The 14,548-nt window shown below is 40.8% G+C and overlaps 1 protein-coding gene across 4 annotated transcripts in view; it reads right to left on the reverse strand.

The window, feature by feature from the left end:
- Positions 1-14,548, reverse strand: part of CDK6 (cyclin dependent kinase 6) — a 215,761-nt gene that overhangs the window by 97,937 nt on the left and 103,276 nt on the right. For all 4 annotated transcript variants that reach the window (XM_070424263.1, XM_070424260.1, XM_070424261.1 and 1 more), the window contains exon 4: positions 6,663-6,830. In XM_070424263.1, coding sequence (XP_070280364.1) covers positions 6,663-6,830 — 168 coding nt within the window. The remainder of the gene's footprint in view (positions 1-6,662; positions 6,831-14,548) is intronic.

The following is a 14,548-nucleotide window of genomic DNA, read 5'->3' on the forward strand; positions in this document are numbered from 1 at the left end:
AGGAAACAATTTACCCCCATTCCCCATCTTCTGAATCTCTGAGAAACCCGTTGCTTGCAAATCTTCTCTAAAGCACTTGGCATTGTCAACCACAAGACGATGCCTGGTCTTTACACTCAAACTTGGCCTCAAGCTTCTGAGATTTGAATGGCATCATACAAGGTGTGTCTATAATGGGATATAAAAACCAGGCGGCGAGCAACCCTGTCTACATCACTCCCTGATGGGACATGCTGGCCGAACATACATATGGAGGAAGCAAAGAACACCCTGTCCTTTCTCTGAGTAAAATACCCTCCAGGCAGTGGCTTTACGGGGAAACTCTTTTCGTCCAGAATTAACTCGCTACACTGACCACTGATGAAGGAGCTAGAATTAGGTGAGTCAAACAAGTAACTATCTTTTACAAACAAGGGAAGCAGTCATTTGATTAACTTCACAAGTATACTTGGTGCAATTAAATACCCACCCGCACGCACCTTCCCCCCAACAGCAGCCTTCTGTACAGTATGGCACACACTATCTTCCCACACGGGAGACATTCATTCTCGCAGCGGTCATCAATGTTTGCTTTCACTTGTGGAGGCAGAGTTAACCTATCAGATGGTAACTGAAAGTGTGTTTTATTACCACCGAGAATGCGTAACGGAGGATCTGGATGCGTTTCCATGTTTGTTTTGGCTCTGGCATTTTCCACGTACCCAGCCTTGGGAATCCTGAAGAAAACGTGTCCTGTTCCCAGCTCTGTGCACTGCCCCATTGTGTTCCATTTCCCTCACTGGCGAAAGTGAAAACGAAACCGGCACAAACACCCCATTGTTAGCTATGAAATATGTACTGGCAACTGGAAGTTTTCACAAAACAGACCTGGTTGTGTCATGGCAAGGAGATGTTGAGCAGGGAGGGAGTTACAGGAGCCTTTCCGGCTTCAGAGGTGTGTCCTGCCCTTCCCCTGAGGTGCGGAGGCGACAGGGCTTTGGGTTTTTTCCATTATACTCATGTAATGCTCTTGGTTTGATTTACTCAGTATGCACTGGCAGCGTCTGCAGGCTTCTGTGGGAGCAACTCGGCTGCCCAAGCTGAGGCACAAACCCTGCCAGGTCTCCATAGTAAATACAACACGCACGGAGAGGAAACAAGCATAAACAATTTATTTTCTCCTGTAAAAGATGACATTGTTCTCCGATCTCTGGTCCTGTTTCACTCTGTCAACTTAGTGGTGCCAATGGGGTGCCGTACAATGAGTGATTCCAAACACAGACAGAAAATAAGCAGGGATTGTATGATGCACACGTCCATGGGGCCTGTGTCCAGGTGGGTTCGGAGAGGAGGGTGCTGGAGATCTCCTGAGCATCCCACAGGCTGGCACAGGTGAGCAGGGAGGGCTTCCTTGACCCCCAGCCAATGAGGGTTCCTGGGTCACATGGCCCCACAGAACTGTGTCCTTTATAGTTATCTCTGTTTCTGACTACACATTTCTTTGTGTGACTATTTGATTAAGATCTGTCTCCCGTTTGATGCTAATTGCTATAAGAGCAAAGACCTTATTCATTTGTCTCACTATTGTTTCTTAGGTTACTTGACACATGGAAAGCGATTAATACTTATTTGTGGACTGAATGACACAGCTCCATTTCATTCAATTTCCTCCCTTAGGTTTATAAAAAAGTTTCTGAGCCCTGGCCGGTGTGCTCAGTGGTTGGAGCATCCAAAGGGTTGCAGGCTCAATCCCCAGCCCCAGTTGGGGTGCGTACGGAAGGCAACCAATCAATGTGTCTCTCTCTCCCCTTCCCTCCCTCCCCTTCCACTCTAAATAAAATAAAAAAATTAGCCTTAACCAGTTTGGCTCAGTGGATAGAGCGTTGGCCTGCGGACTGAAAGGTCCCAGGTTTGATTCCGGTCAAGGGCATGTACCTTGGTTGTGGGCACATCCCCAGTAGAAGGTGTGCAGGAGGCAGCTGATCGATGTTTCTCTCTCATCGATGTTTCTAACTCTCGATCCCTCTCCCTTCCTCTCCGTAAAAAAAAAAAAAATCAATAAAATATATTTAAAAAAATAATAAAATAAAAAAATCAATGGAAAAAATATGGAACGCTTGATTTCTGCTAAGCAACGATACATTGATTAGCCATTCAGCTGTGTGCAAGGATGGCAGAAGAAGTTTCATTCTGAAGTCTACATAAACCATTAGTCAACAAGAGGCACAAATTCATGCCTCCGTGGCTCACCACTGTGTCAAAATGTGGCATGAACTAGTTATTTGTTTTTTTAAAAATTATAATTTCAGCAAGACTTACAATTTATTTTTAAAAATGGACTGTTGGACATTTGTGGAACTGCTGGACACCCTTGGTAGAACCAGAGAGTTCCAAAGAATGTAGCTGGATATGCTGCGAAGTATTGGAGCCTACAGAGAAGAGGGAAGAAGTGGGGGTGGCGGATTCTCCAAGCCATTTACAACCTGGTGAATTCAGACTTAACCTGGTCACAAAATGCCTGTTGGAATCTCAGTGAGGTGGTTCATAAGGAGTTCCCAAAACACCAAATCTAGTGGCAACAGTATGGCCCTGCCTGTTATGATTCAGTTTGGGGAAAAAGTAATAAAGACCTTGCATCACTAGCAGAGTCATCATGGGATGGCTGGTGATGCCCAGGCTCTGCTCTGAAACTCTACCTGCCAGGTATGACTAAAACTCTGGCTGAGTCGTTGGTCTCTATTTCCCATACAGATATAAGTAAGTGGCACCATACACCACATTTGACATGGGAAGTACTTAGAAATGTTGACATTAGAATGACTCTATCTAGAATTTTAGCTCGTCTCATAGACATTCTATTGGATAAGCATATATTCCTGAAACATTTCTGCCACTGAGATTATATAACCGCACTGGTCGTGACTTTTACGTATCACTCGTGTGCTACGGAAAGGCCTTCCCTGTAACCTGTTCTCCTTGGTTTTCCACAAAGGAACCATTTCAATCAGGCCAAAACAATTGATTTTCATGGTTTCAGAGAAGCTTTTCTGAAAAAAGTAACCCATGCTAAGTGAAAAGATCCCCACTTCTCTTCACATCCCCAGCTCCTCGTCTCACAAGGGGCCTCTGATGCTCACAGACACTCTGCCCCTACGCCTGCGAACTGCTGAGGTGAGCACACAGGGGGACAGTCTGCTGTTAGGAGGAAGAGCCTGAGAATTGCTCATGCAGTTCCCATTTAGCCAGGGAATTCCCATGCCCTGAGCGTGGCAGGGTGTGTCTTGGGCTCCAGGTGGCTTATCTCTTTGGTATCCTGGGTTTCATGCCCCATGAAGGGAGGCATGGCTGAAGCAGGGCCAGTGCAGCCTCTTCCGAAGCATGAGACCCAGGCCAGGGGGCCCTCTTGTCATGTGTAAGGTATACGTTGTAGCTACCCACATCTTCATTCCACAACCTTTTAAGCAATAGGTATAAACAGCACTCTGTAGGGGTATACACGGTGCAAGCCTGATTGTATATGAGCAGTCACGACCCAAGACGCCCTACCCACCTCTGAGTGCCATGCTGGAGGCAGCCCAGGACAGTGAGCTGTCTACAGGCACTTACCCTCCTTTACCAGGTGGAGGCAAGTTAAATCATGTGGACGTATGTTATCACACACTCCCAGCAACAACTACAGTCCAGGCTTAGTGACTGTCCTCAGTTAATAACTACCCAAAAGGCTAACTCCTTCAAGGAGCTCACAGCCCGATAACTAAACGCCCCCCCCGCCACCCCAAATAATTACAGACAAGACAGAAAGCAGTATCGAGAAAGACATTAATAAGACGTCACTCTGAAATCACTGAGGGCGAAAAGGAGGGATTAAGTTCTGCAGGAGGTACCAGGAGGGAACATCCGAGCCAGGCTTTGGAAGGTCGGTAACACATCAGCATTCCTCATGCTGTAAAGTGTCAGTTTCGAACCAGTTAACTCGCAATGCCTTTAACATTCCACAGATCAAGTCAATTCCCAGTTCCTGTATGACATAACCCACGAAAAAATGTGTATTTTCAGGAAGTGGAAAAATAAGTACCAGTTTGGTCTGGAAAATTGCGATTCCAAGTCTTTATATGTCACCCTGTGTATGTGAACCAATACATCACTATGCTAAATGGACTTTTTCCCTTTAAATAAATAAATAAATAAATAAATAAATAAATAAAAAAAAAGCAACGGGGAAAATTTGAAATGCAGTATACCCTGTAAGAATCATACCTTTTATTATTACCATTAAATTCCAACCCTCACTTTCAAGGAAAGTCTGCATTTGTTCCAGTGTCTTTTTTTTTTTTAACTTTATACAGAGTAAGCAGCACAAACCAGATATTGAAAAATCAGGTTATTTATGATTGCCTCCCCGCTTTTCTCTATGAAATAATTGGCCTGCATTTTCCTGTCTGGACCTATCAACTTTCGGCAAGCATGGAATGTTAATTGAAGTTACCCACAAGCTGGGCTACCATTCCTCAAATTTAATAAGAAAAAAAAATCAAAACCAATTGAGTTTCCTGTTTTTATTTATGGGTTTTAGTACCCACTTAGGGGAATCAAAATAAAGTGTCTCAGTGATGGCTCATTCTTCCCTCAATTAATGTCCTCAAGGAGACCAGTTCCTCCCATCTGCTCCTGGGATGACTGTCCGGATCATCAAGCCTATTCAAGCTTCTCCCCAGGGTCCTGCTACAACATGCGCAAGTACTTCCTGGGGAAGCCTGCAGCCTACCTCACCCTTCCCACTTGGAAGCACACAGACTCGGCCCTTTCTGGTGTGATTATATAAGAATACAAGGCTTGCCTGACCCGGCCCAAAACTGAGGCGTGTCCTTTAAACACCATCCTGTGCCTGGTCTTCTCAGAAACGATGGTGCATGCTGGACAAAGAGGAGACAAGTACTATGTGTCTTTCAATAATAATGGGGACACATTTCCATGGAATCCCCTTTCAAAATTCAGATGCTCTAGGTAAAGTATGTCAAACTCGCGGCGGGTGGGCCACATGCCTCGTTTAAACATGAGTTTGACATGCTTGCTAAAGTATGTAATGTTGGGGAGAGTATGTAACCTCACATGTGCAAGTTGTAGTATCCTCATTCCAGGGGTGGGGAAGCAGAAGACTTTTGTAAACTGAACGTCTTTCTAAGGCAAGTTACCTCTCTCAGAGAATTTCTAACTCCCAACTTTCTACTTCTCAGCTGAGGCGTTAATGGAATGTGGGGAAACAATTTTTGTTGTGCAGAATATCAGCCTCCTCGTAGCTGCTTCCACCCCGCGAGTCACTGTGATCACGAGGCACGGTCATACATTTCTCAACGACGCTCCACCCCCGGGAGGGTGCTGCCCCTGAGGGAGAACCACTTTGAGGCTAAAGATGCTAAACATAAAGGGCACTGTATGCTCCCTGTGCTGTACTTTACATCCTGAGGCTGTTTTTACAACTAGCAACTTGTATGTATGAATCCCTTCCCCTTTTCCACCCATCCCCCCAGTCTCCCTCCCATATGTATGGTGTCAAGTGGGTACTAGACATATGGGGGCGGGGGTGGGGATAACTTCCTAAGTTATAGAAATGTCTCATCACTATGCTGCATACCAAAAACTAATATAATATTGTTTGTCAACTGTACTTGAACCATGTTAAGGCAGAAATCAATGAAAATAAAACATAAAAAAGCTGGATTATACGTGAAAAATGACATATTTACCCAAGAGGATTTTTTGTCTTAAGGCTTAATCTAATGCTTTGAGGGCCATTTCTATAGTCATCATAGAATCAAAGGGGTCCTCCACATCAACTCGATGCCCCAGATCAGTAGCACAGCAAAGGGCATTCCTTGCTTATTTTTTAAACCTATGCATGAATTCATTGTATGTAAAGCAGGCTTTTCAAAGAGCAGGGTTATCAGTGCCTGCATCCAGGCTCCTCTTTTTATCTTTTGGGTGCAGAAGTTTATAAAAATTCATCTTAGAAACAATGAACTAGAAGGAGAAATAGAAGCTACACCAAAGTCAATAGCTATTTTGTTTTTTTGGGTCTGAATGAGACATAGAACAGGATATCATAACTGTAATGCTTTAGCAAAACAGAGCCCTTTCTCTTTTGGCCTGGCTGAGCCTGTGCCCGGCAGGGTGGTGCTACTGGTTTCTGGGCCAGCCAAGTTCAATGCACATTTAATTTTTTTTTTTTTGCACAGTTGACACCAGAGCTTCATAGGAGTGCTTTCACACCCTTGTGCGGGCACCCTGGCTGCTCCTCCCACCAGGACGCTGCAGACAGGTCAAGGTTCCTGGTGCTCTCTTTTCCCCGACCTTGGGCTGTGCTTCCCCCGACATTATATATACGCAGCTCTGAAAAGAGCGTTATGACAAACAGCATTTGGAAATTTGTAACTGATTCCTTCTAGTGGCTAAGATGCAACAAGCTATTTCTGCAAAGGGCCCTGCCCACAACAAGCCCAGCCCGATGTGTCTGTAGCTGTGAGCAGAATGCTTTCCTCCTCCCCAGGGCTATAGAAAACAGTGCAGAGGTTCTGCCCTCCAGCTGACCAACGGTAATAACAACATTAGGGGCAGGGAATGGGGGAAGTTTATCATTCAAAAGAGGAAAAACGAGTTTAAGGAAAGAACAGCACTTTCTCACTCACCACTGAGGTCAGAGCCATCTGAAAACTGTAGATGCGGGCAAGGCCGAAGTCAGCCAGTTTTATTTGTCCGCTGCTGGTCACCAGAATGTTCTGTGGTTTTAGATCACGATGCACTACTCGGTGAGAATGAAGAAAGTCCAGACCTCGGAGAAGCTGAAACATCATATCCTAAATAAGACCAAAGGAGAAAATCAATACACAGTCAAAACAGAAGTGCAACCTGCCAAGCCCTCGGTGCTCAGGGGAGTGCCTGGCACACAGAAAGCATTTGAGAAACATTTGCTGAATGAATGAATCCGTCTCCCTTCCTACCTCTCGACTCTCCCATTCTCAAGATCACTACAAAAATGTTTACTCTGGAGCTGTACTTTATTAATGAAAGGACAATTTAAAAATAGTTTCAGACGGCATAGGAAATATTCTGGAAGAACATATACCAAACTGGTGTCAGTGGTTAATGCTGGGGAGAGGAACTGGGAGAGGTGGTGGGGAGAGGGGAATATTTTTTACTTTGTATACTTCTATATGGTTTAGTATTTGATCTCAATAGTTGAAGTCTAGTGAATAATAATAATATTCATAGTAATTATTATTTTATAGCACCACATATTAAGCTGACACTGTGTCAAGCACTGTTCTAAGTAACTTCTATTTAGTAGCTCACTCAATCCATACCACAACATTAAGGTAAATAATATCATCACCCCATTTTACAAGTCAAGAAAGTAATACACAGTATGTAATTAGCCCAAAGTCACACCACTAGCAAGAGACAGTTTTGTTTCAGAAAGTCCAGAAAAAGTGAATTCAAATTCCCAATGCACTCCTTTATCAGATCAATGATGGGAGGAGTAGTGGGTACAACCAGATAAGCCATTTAACCTCGCTGAGCCTCAGTTTTCCCATCTGTAAAATGGCAAAGTACCAAAACCTATTTTGTAGGATCATTGTTTGTAAAGCACTAAGCATAGTAGCAAGCATTCAATACATGGTAGCTGTTATTGCCATACTTAACCAGCATAAAGCAGGGGGCATTCAGAAAATAAACCAATAAAATCACATCTCTTTCTAATTTTAGAACTGATAAAATTAGATAGAACATTTAAAACTCAGAAACAGTGTCTGAAAGTAGGAATTCAAAATTTGACCGTGATACGATACTTTGAAATCTGGGGTTAATAAGATCGATCTACCTCTCAAAATATTGTGAGAATGGTGTATACAAGGGAGGACAGACGTTATCTTGTTCATATGAAGGTTAGAAAAATGATTAGGCAGCATCATGGGCTTCACGGCTGTGGGGTGATGTGGTGTGAGGACACACACTAATCAGCAGCTGGACCATTAAGCCCCTCACTGAGAACAGCATATTTGGTTATTGGTTTAAGGTACTAGTTCTTCCTTTAGAGATGGGAGTTCTGTTTTCACCTCCCAGCTTGTTTACAATTGAAGCCTTAGCTTCTCCATTTACATAATGGAGAAAATAGTGCTTCCTTTTCACACCATTATGAGATTTAAATGAAGTACTGTATGCAAAGGGGTTATGAAGTTTCTGGCACATGGTATCATTTAACTGTGATAATTGTTAAAATGTCCTGTTTCCTGGGGGAGACAGAGTCACAAGCAACCACAGGAAAATGCGGTCAGTGCCATCAGGTCAGGGCACAAAGGGCTAAGGGTGGGTATGCAATGACACCGTGACTGGGATCTTCCTGAGATCCACCTAGATGGGCACAGTCCTCCCCACTTCCCCGCATTTCACTCTCCACTGTTTCAATGACCCACAGTTAACTATGGTCCTAAAAAATTAAACGGGAAATTCCAGAAATAAACAATTCGTACGTTTTTAAATGCTCGTCTGAGTAGTGGGATGAAATGTGTGCTGCCCCACTCTGTCCCCCCTGGAACACGGGTCATCCCTTTGTCCAGTGTGTCCACATTGAATACACTACCCGGCTGTTAGTCACTTGGTAGCCCTCTCAGTCATTAGATTGGTTAACAGATACTTAGAGAGAGAGAGAGAGAGAGAGAGAGAGAGAGAGATATGGGTTGGGGATGGGAGAGGAAGGGGAAGAGGGAGAAAGTGAGCACATTCTCATAACTTTTACTACAGCATAATGTTATAACTGTTCTACTTATTAGTTATTGTTAACCTTTTACAGTGCCTAAGTGATAGGTTAAACTTTATCATAGGTATGTAAGTATAGGAAAAAACATAGTATATATAGGGTTTGGTACTATTGTGGTTTCAGGCATCCACTGTGGATAAGGGGGGGACCTACTATCTTCTGAATCTCCAAAGATGAAAACTGTGGAGAAGACTGTACTGTCCACCTATAGTCAGTCCTTTGAGACTTAAAAACCACTATAGGCCAAACAACAATGAATAACCATGAGTGTGAAAATGAAGCACAAAACGTTAAGGAAAGTACTCTTCCGCTGTGGCAAATAAGTCTTTATTGAAAACATATGCACACACTTGTAAGCACTAAATTTTAAATAGCATGACTAACTTAAAGTAATGTTATGCTGGTTCATCATTTTTAGCTTCTTGTATACCAAGTACCAACAATTTAAAATGGTACAAAGAATAAATTTGCTTGGCTCAGTTGTCACTGTCCAAACAAGAAGCAGCAAATTAGCAGAACAAACATTTAAAAATCTGAACTAATTAATTAATAATAAGGCTCATCTAACTTTATAAAAATCCTGGACTACAGAGTAAATAAATGTGCACTGCTTTTATTTGTGCATTTATTTATAGCACATACTATATATTTTTTAAAATTATAAAATTGGTGTATGCTTAATGCAATAAATTATAAAATTTTAAAAAATTCCATAGGAAGGACAAAAGTCACTCAAAATCCTACCTCTTAGAGAACAGAGAAATCTTCACTCTTAAATAATTTTTGTGTCTTTCTTGTCTGTGTTTCAAAAATCAGATGTAGGTTTAAAAAGAATATATGGTTATATTATTATAATTTACATAAGTGCTATAATCATAATATAATTTATATAAATATTATACATTTGTGCCATAGTATATTAAATGTTTATAAGTAAAAATGGTTATTATTCTATACATATTATTTTGTGGTTCTTTTAAAAAATGTAATAATTCATTGTAAATATGTTGCCACTACAACAAAACTTCTACAAAAAAGTTTTTTATACAACATGATTTTTAATGGCTGCATGGTTTTCCACCCTGCAATATACCATAATCATTATTTGTTTTTAGTTGTGTTATTTTGGAACTTGTACTAAGAGTCTACTTTTCCTTTGTTTAAAGGGGAACGCAGATGAAAATGACTTAATATTGCATTTAAGCACGGGTTAAGTGGTGTGAATCCACATACTTGCACTAGAAATTGATTCCATGTAAGTGATGCCTATAAATATAGGAAAAGTTAGTTCTACACAAGAATTACCATTCTTCAGATTTTGTTTTGTTTTTTTTGTTAGCAAACAGGGTTTTCTTTTAAACCTAGAATATCTAGCCACAAGAAGAGTTTCAAACTAGTGAGCTTTGAATTAATTAACAATTAAAAAAAAATCTTGCCAAAAATCTCATTCCCTTCAGTAATTTAATTGTGAGGTAAGTTGATGAACATAATGGACCTGTAGTAAGTATGATTTGGGGACCCTCCTCAGCTTTAACCATCACTCATTGGAACACATAATCTCAAAAGAAACACGCACTCAATTATCTCAGGAACTCTGGTCACAAGACATGGTCCCAGTTTTTGAGGATGATATGAATGAATAAGTCGTAACACTACACAAGGTATGAAAAAACACCCTTCCTTCAGAGAATCACAAGTAGTGCTCCGATCAAAGACATTTCCCAGGATTCTCTACTTAGCCTTATTATCTGTTCTATCTCAACTTACAGTATCATGAGACACACTTTTAAATGAGCTCCTCAAGATGTTAATCTAAATTAATCTGTTATATACAAGGCTCAAATATTTCACAGTAATCTTAGTGACACAATGTGGAGATACTGCCAATGAAGGCTCTTTAAGTTAAACGTAGGTTAAGCCTTTTTATGTTACAGCGCACAGTCCTGGAAGAAAAGGTTTGAATACCTAGCCTTCCTAATGATAAACAGTCACCTGGGGCCTCAGTCTGTATCTTTCTGAAATGCATGACGGGAAAGCATGTTTCAACAGGACTGCATCATGGAATGAAGTCTGACTTCCAGTGACTTTAGGTGGTGTTTTTGTCCTTGGCAACTCCCCTAAAAGACTCTGGACTTCAGTCTGAAATCTTTAAAGCCTTGTAATTTTTTTTAAGTGTTCTAGAACTTTAACCCTCTTATTTCTTTAAAATCAAAACAAACAAACTAAAAACTTTTCTAAAAGGAAAAAGTTTTATTGCTGGGTCTTTTTCCAACTACAAAATAGTATAAATAGGTCCAAAATATACTAAAAACACTCAATTTATCCCATACAGAAAATCACAGAAATGACAGCTCTCAATAGATAATTTTTGGATATATCTACTTAATTGAAGTGCAATATTCACATCCTTACAGTTTTAGCCACAAAAATATACATGCTTAGTTTATCTATTAAACAATTTAAAATAAGACATATACAACTTTTAGACAAAGATAATCATTTTTCCCCTCCTTATAATGTGTAAGCCACAGTCTTTTCAAATTTGTCTCCATGTTTCGACAGAATTGTCTTTACAATGATTTACTGTTGCCTATGAAGGGTATCAGAGGAGGTTACAGTTTAAAACAGATCACACATAACAAAGGTTTTTTATACTGAACCGATAACATGTTGACTTCTGGTAAGGGTTATGATTACAGGAAGAGAAGTGAAAGATCACAGGAGCCTATACATAACAGGTGATGATAAAGTCATAGAGAAAGTAGAGGACTACTGACAATAATGAGGGCTAGTCCCAGGATCTTTTCATTTTTTATAATTTTGCTGATAACATATATATATATATAATTTTTAGTTGCAAAATCAAATACACATAAAATTTACCATTTTAACCACTTTAAGTGAACAGTTTAGTACTAAGTATATTCACACTGTTGTGCAACCAATCTTTAGAACTTTTCCATCTATCAGAACTGAAATTCTATACCCATTAAATATCTCCCCATTTCTCTCTCCCTGCCCAGACTCTGGCAACCACCCTTCTGCTTTCAGTCCTTATGAATCTGACTACTCTAGATACCTCATATACTAGTAAGTGCAATCATCCTGTATTTTTGTGATTGGCTTATTACACTTAGCATAATGTCTTCAAGGTTCATCCCAGTGTAGCATACATCAGCTTCCTTTTTAAGGCTGAGTAATACTCACTTGTATGAATATACCACATTTTTCTTATCCATTCATCTGTTGATGAATACTTGGGTTGCTTCTGCCTTTTGGCTATTCTAAATAATGCTGCTATGAACATGGGCGTACAAGTATGTCTTTGAGACCCTGCTTTCAATTCTTTTGGATATATGTACCCACAAGTGGAACTGGTGGATCTAATCTCAGGATCTTTTAAGAATCCCAGTTCTCCCATAAAATGTGGAACAGTATTACTACATAAGCCATGAAGTAGAGAATAAGAAAGCCATGATTAGGTCTTGGACAGCCAGTGAGGCAGGCTCTTCACTCCCTCCACTTGTGCACTCAGGGAGATGCTGATGTAAGTCACAGCAGCAAGGTGACTGCATCATGCACACCTTTTACTCTAGGTCAGAACTTGGCAGGGGCTCCTTATGCTTACACTGGCCAATTCACCAATGACAACAACAGGTTGCAGAAACTGCTGCATAAGCAGTTTCCCTCCTCCTTTCTCATTTCAGTCCTCAGGAGCACCCAAAGAATGCCTTCTCCAAAATCACGAAGGGCAAAACAAACCCTGACAAGGCCAAAGGAGGGTTACAGCAAGTTCTTTAAAACTTCAGATCACTTGGTAATTCGTAATTTTTGATGAATTCAAAGCAAGCAATAAATGGAAGAACCGGGAGACAAACTACAAGAGACACTCGTGAGCTCTTTCCAAAGAAGAGCAGTCAAGCTGTGCCCTATAACCAGTGACTTCAGCACAGTGTGTGTGGGGGGTGCACTGGGAGGAGTGGCAGAGGCAGGGGAAGCAGATAACTGAGCAAGGTGACACATTGCCTTGGGATTCTTCAGCAGAAACAAATGCAAGGCCTCTAATTGCAAGTGCTGGCTTTCTATTTTTACTGCTCCCAGGCAACTAGATAAAAGCATAATAAAAGTGGCTTTGTATATAGATTTTATTAATAAAATATGTATCCTGAAGAGAGAATGAAAATAATTCACTCCTGAAAGTAATGATAATGCTGAGTAAGTAAAGAACCTATCTCAACTAACTAGAAAAAAGAATGACAGATTTTCACCAATCCTGGAAACGGTGTTGGTGTTTGAGGAACAATGGACAGTCTGGAAGAAGAAAGCATTACCTCATCTTGATGGCTATTACTAACCCACGGTGGAAAGTCATCAGGAACTGAAACTACAAATATGCAATGCTAATTTTAACTTCTTGGGAGAAGGCTATAACAACCAGCGTTGTATAATTAAGAATATACAAAGTATAAGGTGCCTAGGTTGTTGGCTAACGACTCAAATAGTTTTTGTTCTATAAACATCTATCTATATAATAGAAGAATATGCATATTAGCTGGGATGCCATAATAATCATGACCAAACAGCAGGGACCTGAGTTTGCACCCCCCGCCCAGAGGCCCAGAGGGGCTTGACAGGGGTGGGGCCAGCCAGATCTGGGTCTCACCCAATGGGGTTGGGGCCTGCCGGTCTGGGTCTCCTGCGTTTTCAAAGCACGTGCAGGTGGTGGACTGAGACTTGACTCTAGGTCCTGCGGCTTGCCCCAGACTGACAGGAGGGAGATTTTCATACACATTTTACTAATTTTCTTTCATCTCTGACACTTTTATTTTTATTTATTTATTTATTTTTTTTGCTTTCTTTTTTTTTTGCTGTTTTTATTTTTTATTTTATTTTATTTTATTTTTAACATTTTCTCATATTTCTTTTTTTTTAATTAAATCTTTTTGTTCAGATTATTACATTAGTTACTCTTTTTTTTCCCACCATAACTCCCCTCCACCCAGTTCCCACCCCACCCACCGCCCTCACTCCCCACCCAGTGTCCTAATCCATAGGTGCACGATTATTGTCCAATCTCTTCCCTCACCTCCCACATCCCCCCCCCCCCCCCAAGAATAGTCAGTCCATTCCCTTTCTATGTCTGACACTTTTATAATAGAGAAAGGGCAAATAGCAATATTAAAATATTTCCTCTAATTAATTCCCTTTTAATGTGCATGAATTTCGTGCATCAGGCCACTAATTGTTTTATAATCCTTTAAAAATCATTTAACAATATACTGTGGATATTTCTCCATTTCAACACATATTCTTTATAATATAAAATTTTAAAAACATTGGGACAGCATGGATGAACCTGGAGAGTATGATACCGAATGAAAGAAGCCAGTCGGAGAAAGACAAATATCACATGACACCACTTAGAAGTGAAATCTAATGAATATAATAACTGACAAACAGAATAGGTCCAGAGGCATGGAACAGACTGACAACTCTCAGAGTGGGTGGAGACGGGCAAAGATTAACCAAAGACCTCTTATACATACATGCATAACCAATGAACACAGACAATAGTGTGAAGCCCTCGGGTGCGGCAGGGGCTAGGAGGTGGGTAAAGGGGGGAAAACTGGGGGACATTTGTAGTACTGCCAACAGTAAAATACAATGAACAAAAACAAAATAGTATGCTTTATAATGGTTATATTTAGTCGAAATATCTTCTCATCTTTCCCCGTTCTCCCTCTCAATTCCCTCTTT

The sequence above is a fragment of the Myotis yumanensis genome, unplaced genomic scaffold (genome assembly GCF_028538775.1).
Source record: "Myotis yumanensis isolate MYYU_CA2020_CCGP unplaced genomic scaffold, mMyoYum1.0.hap1 SCAF_9, whole genome shotgun sequence".
Classification (NCBI taxonomy): Eukaryota; Metazoa; Chordata; class Mammalia; order Chiroptera; family Vespertilionidae; genus Myotis; species Myotis yumanensis.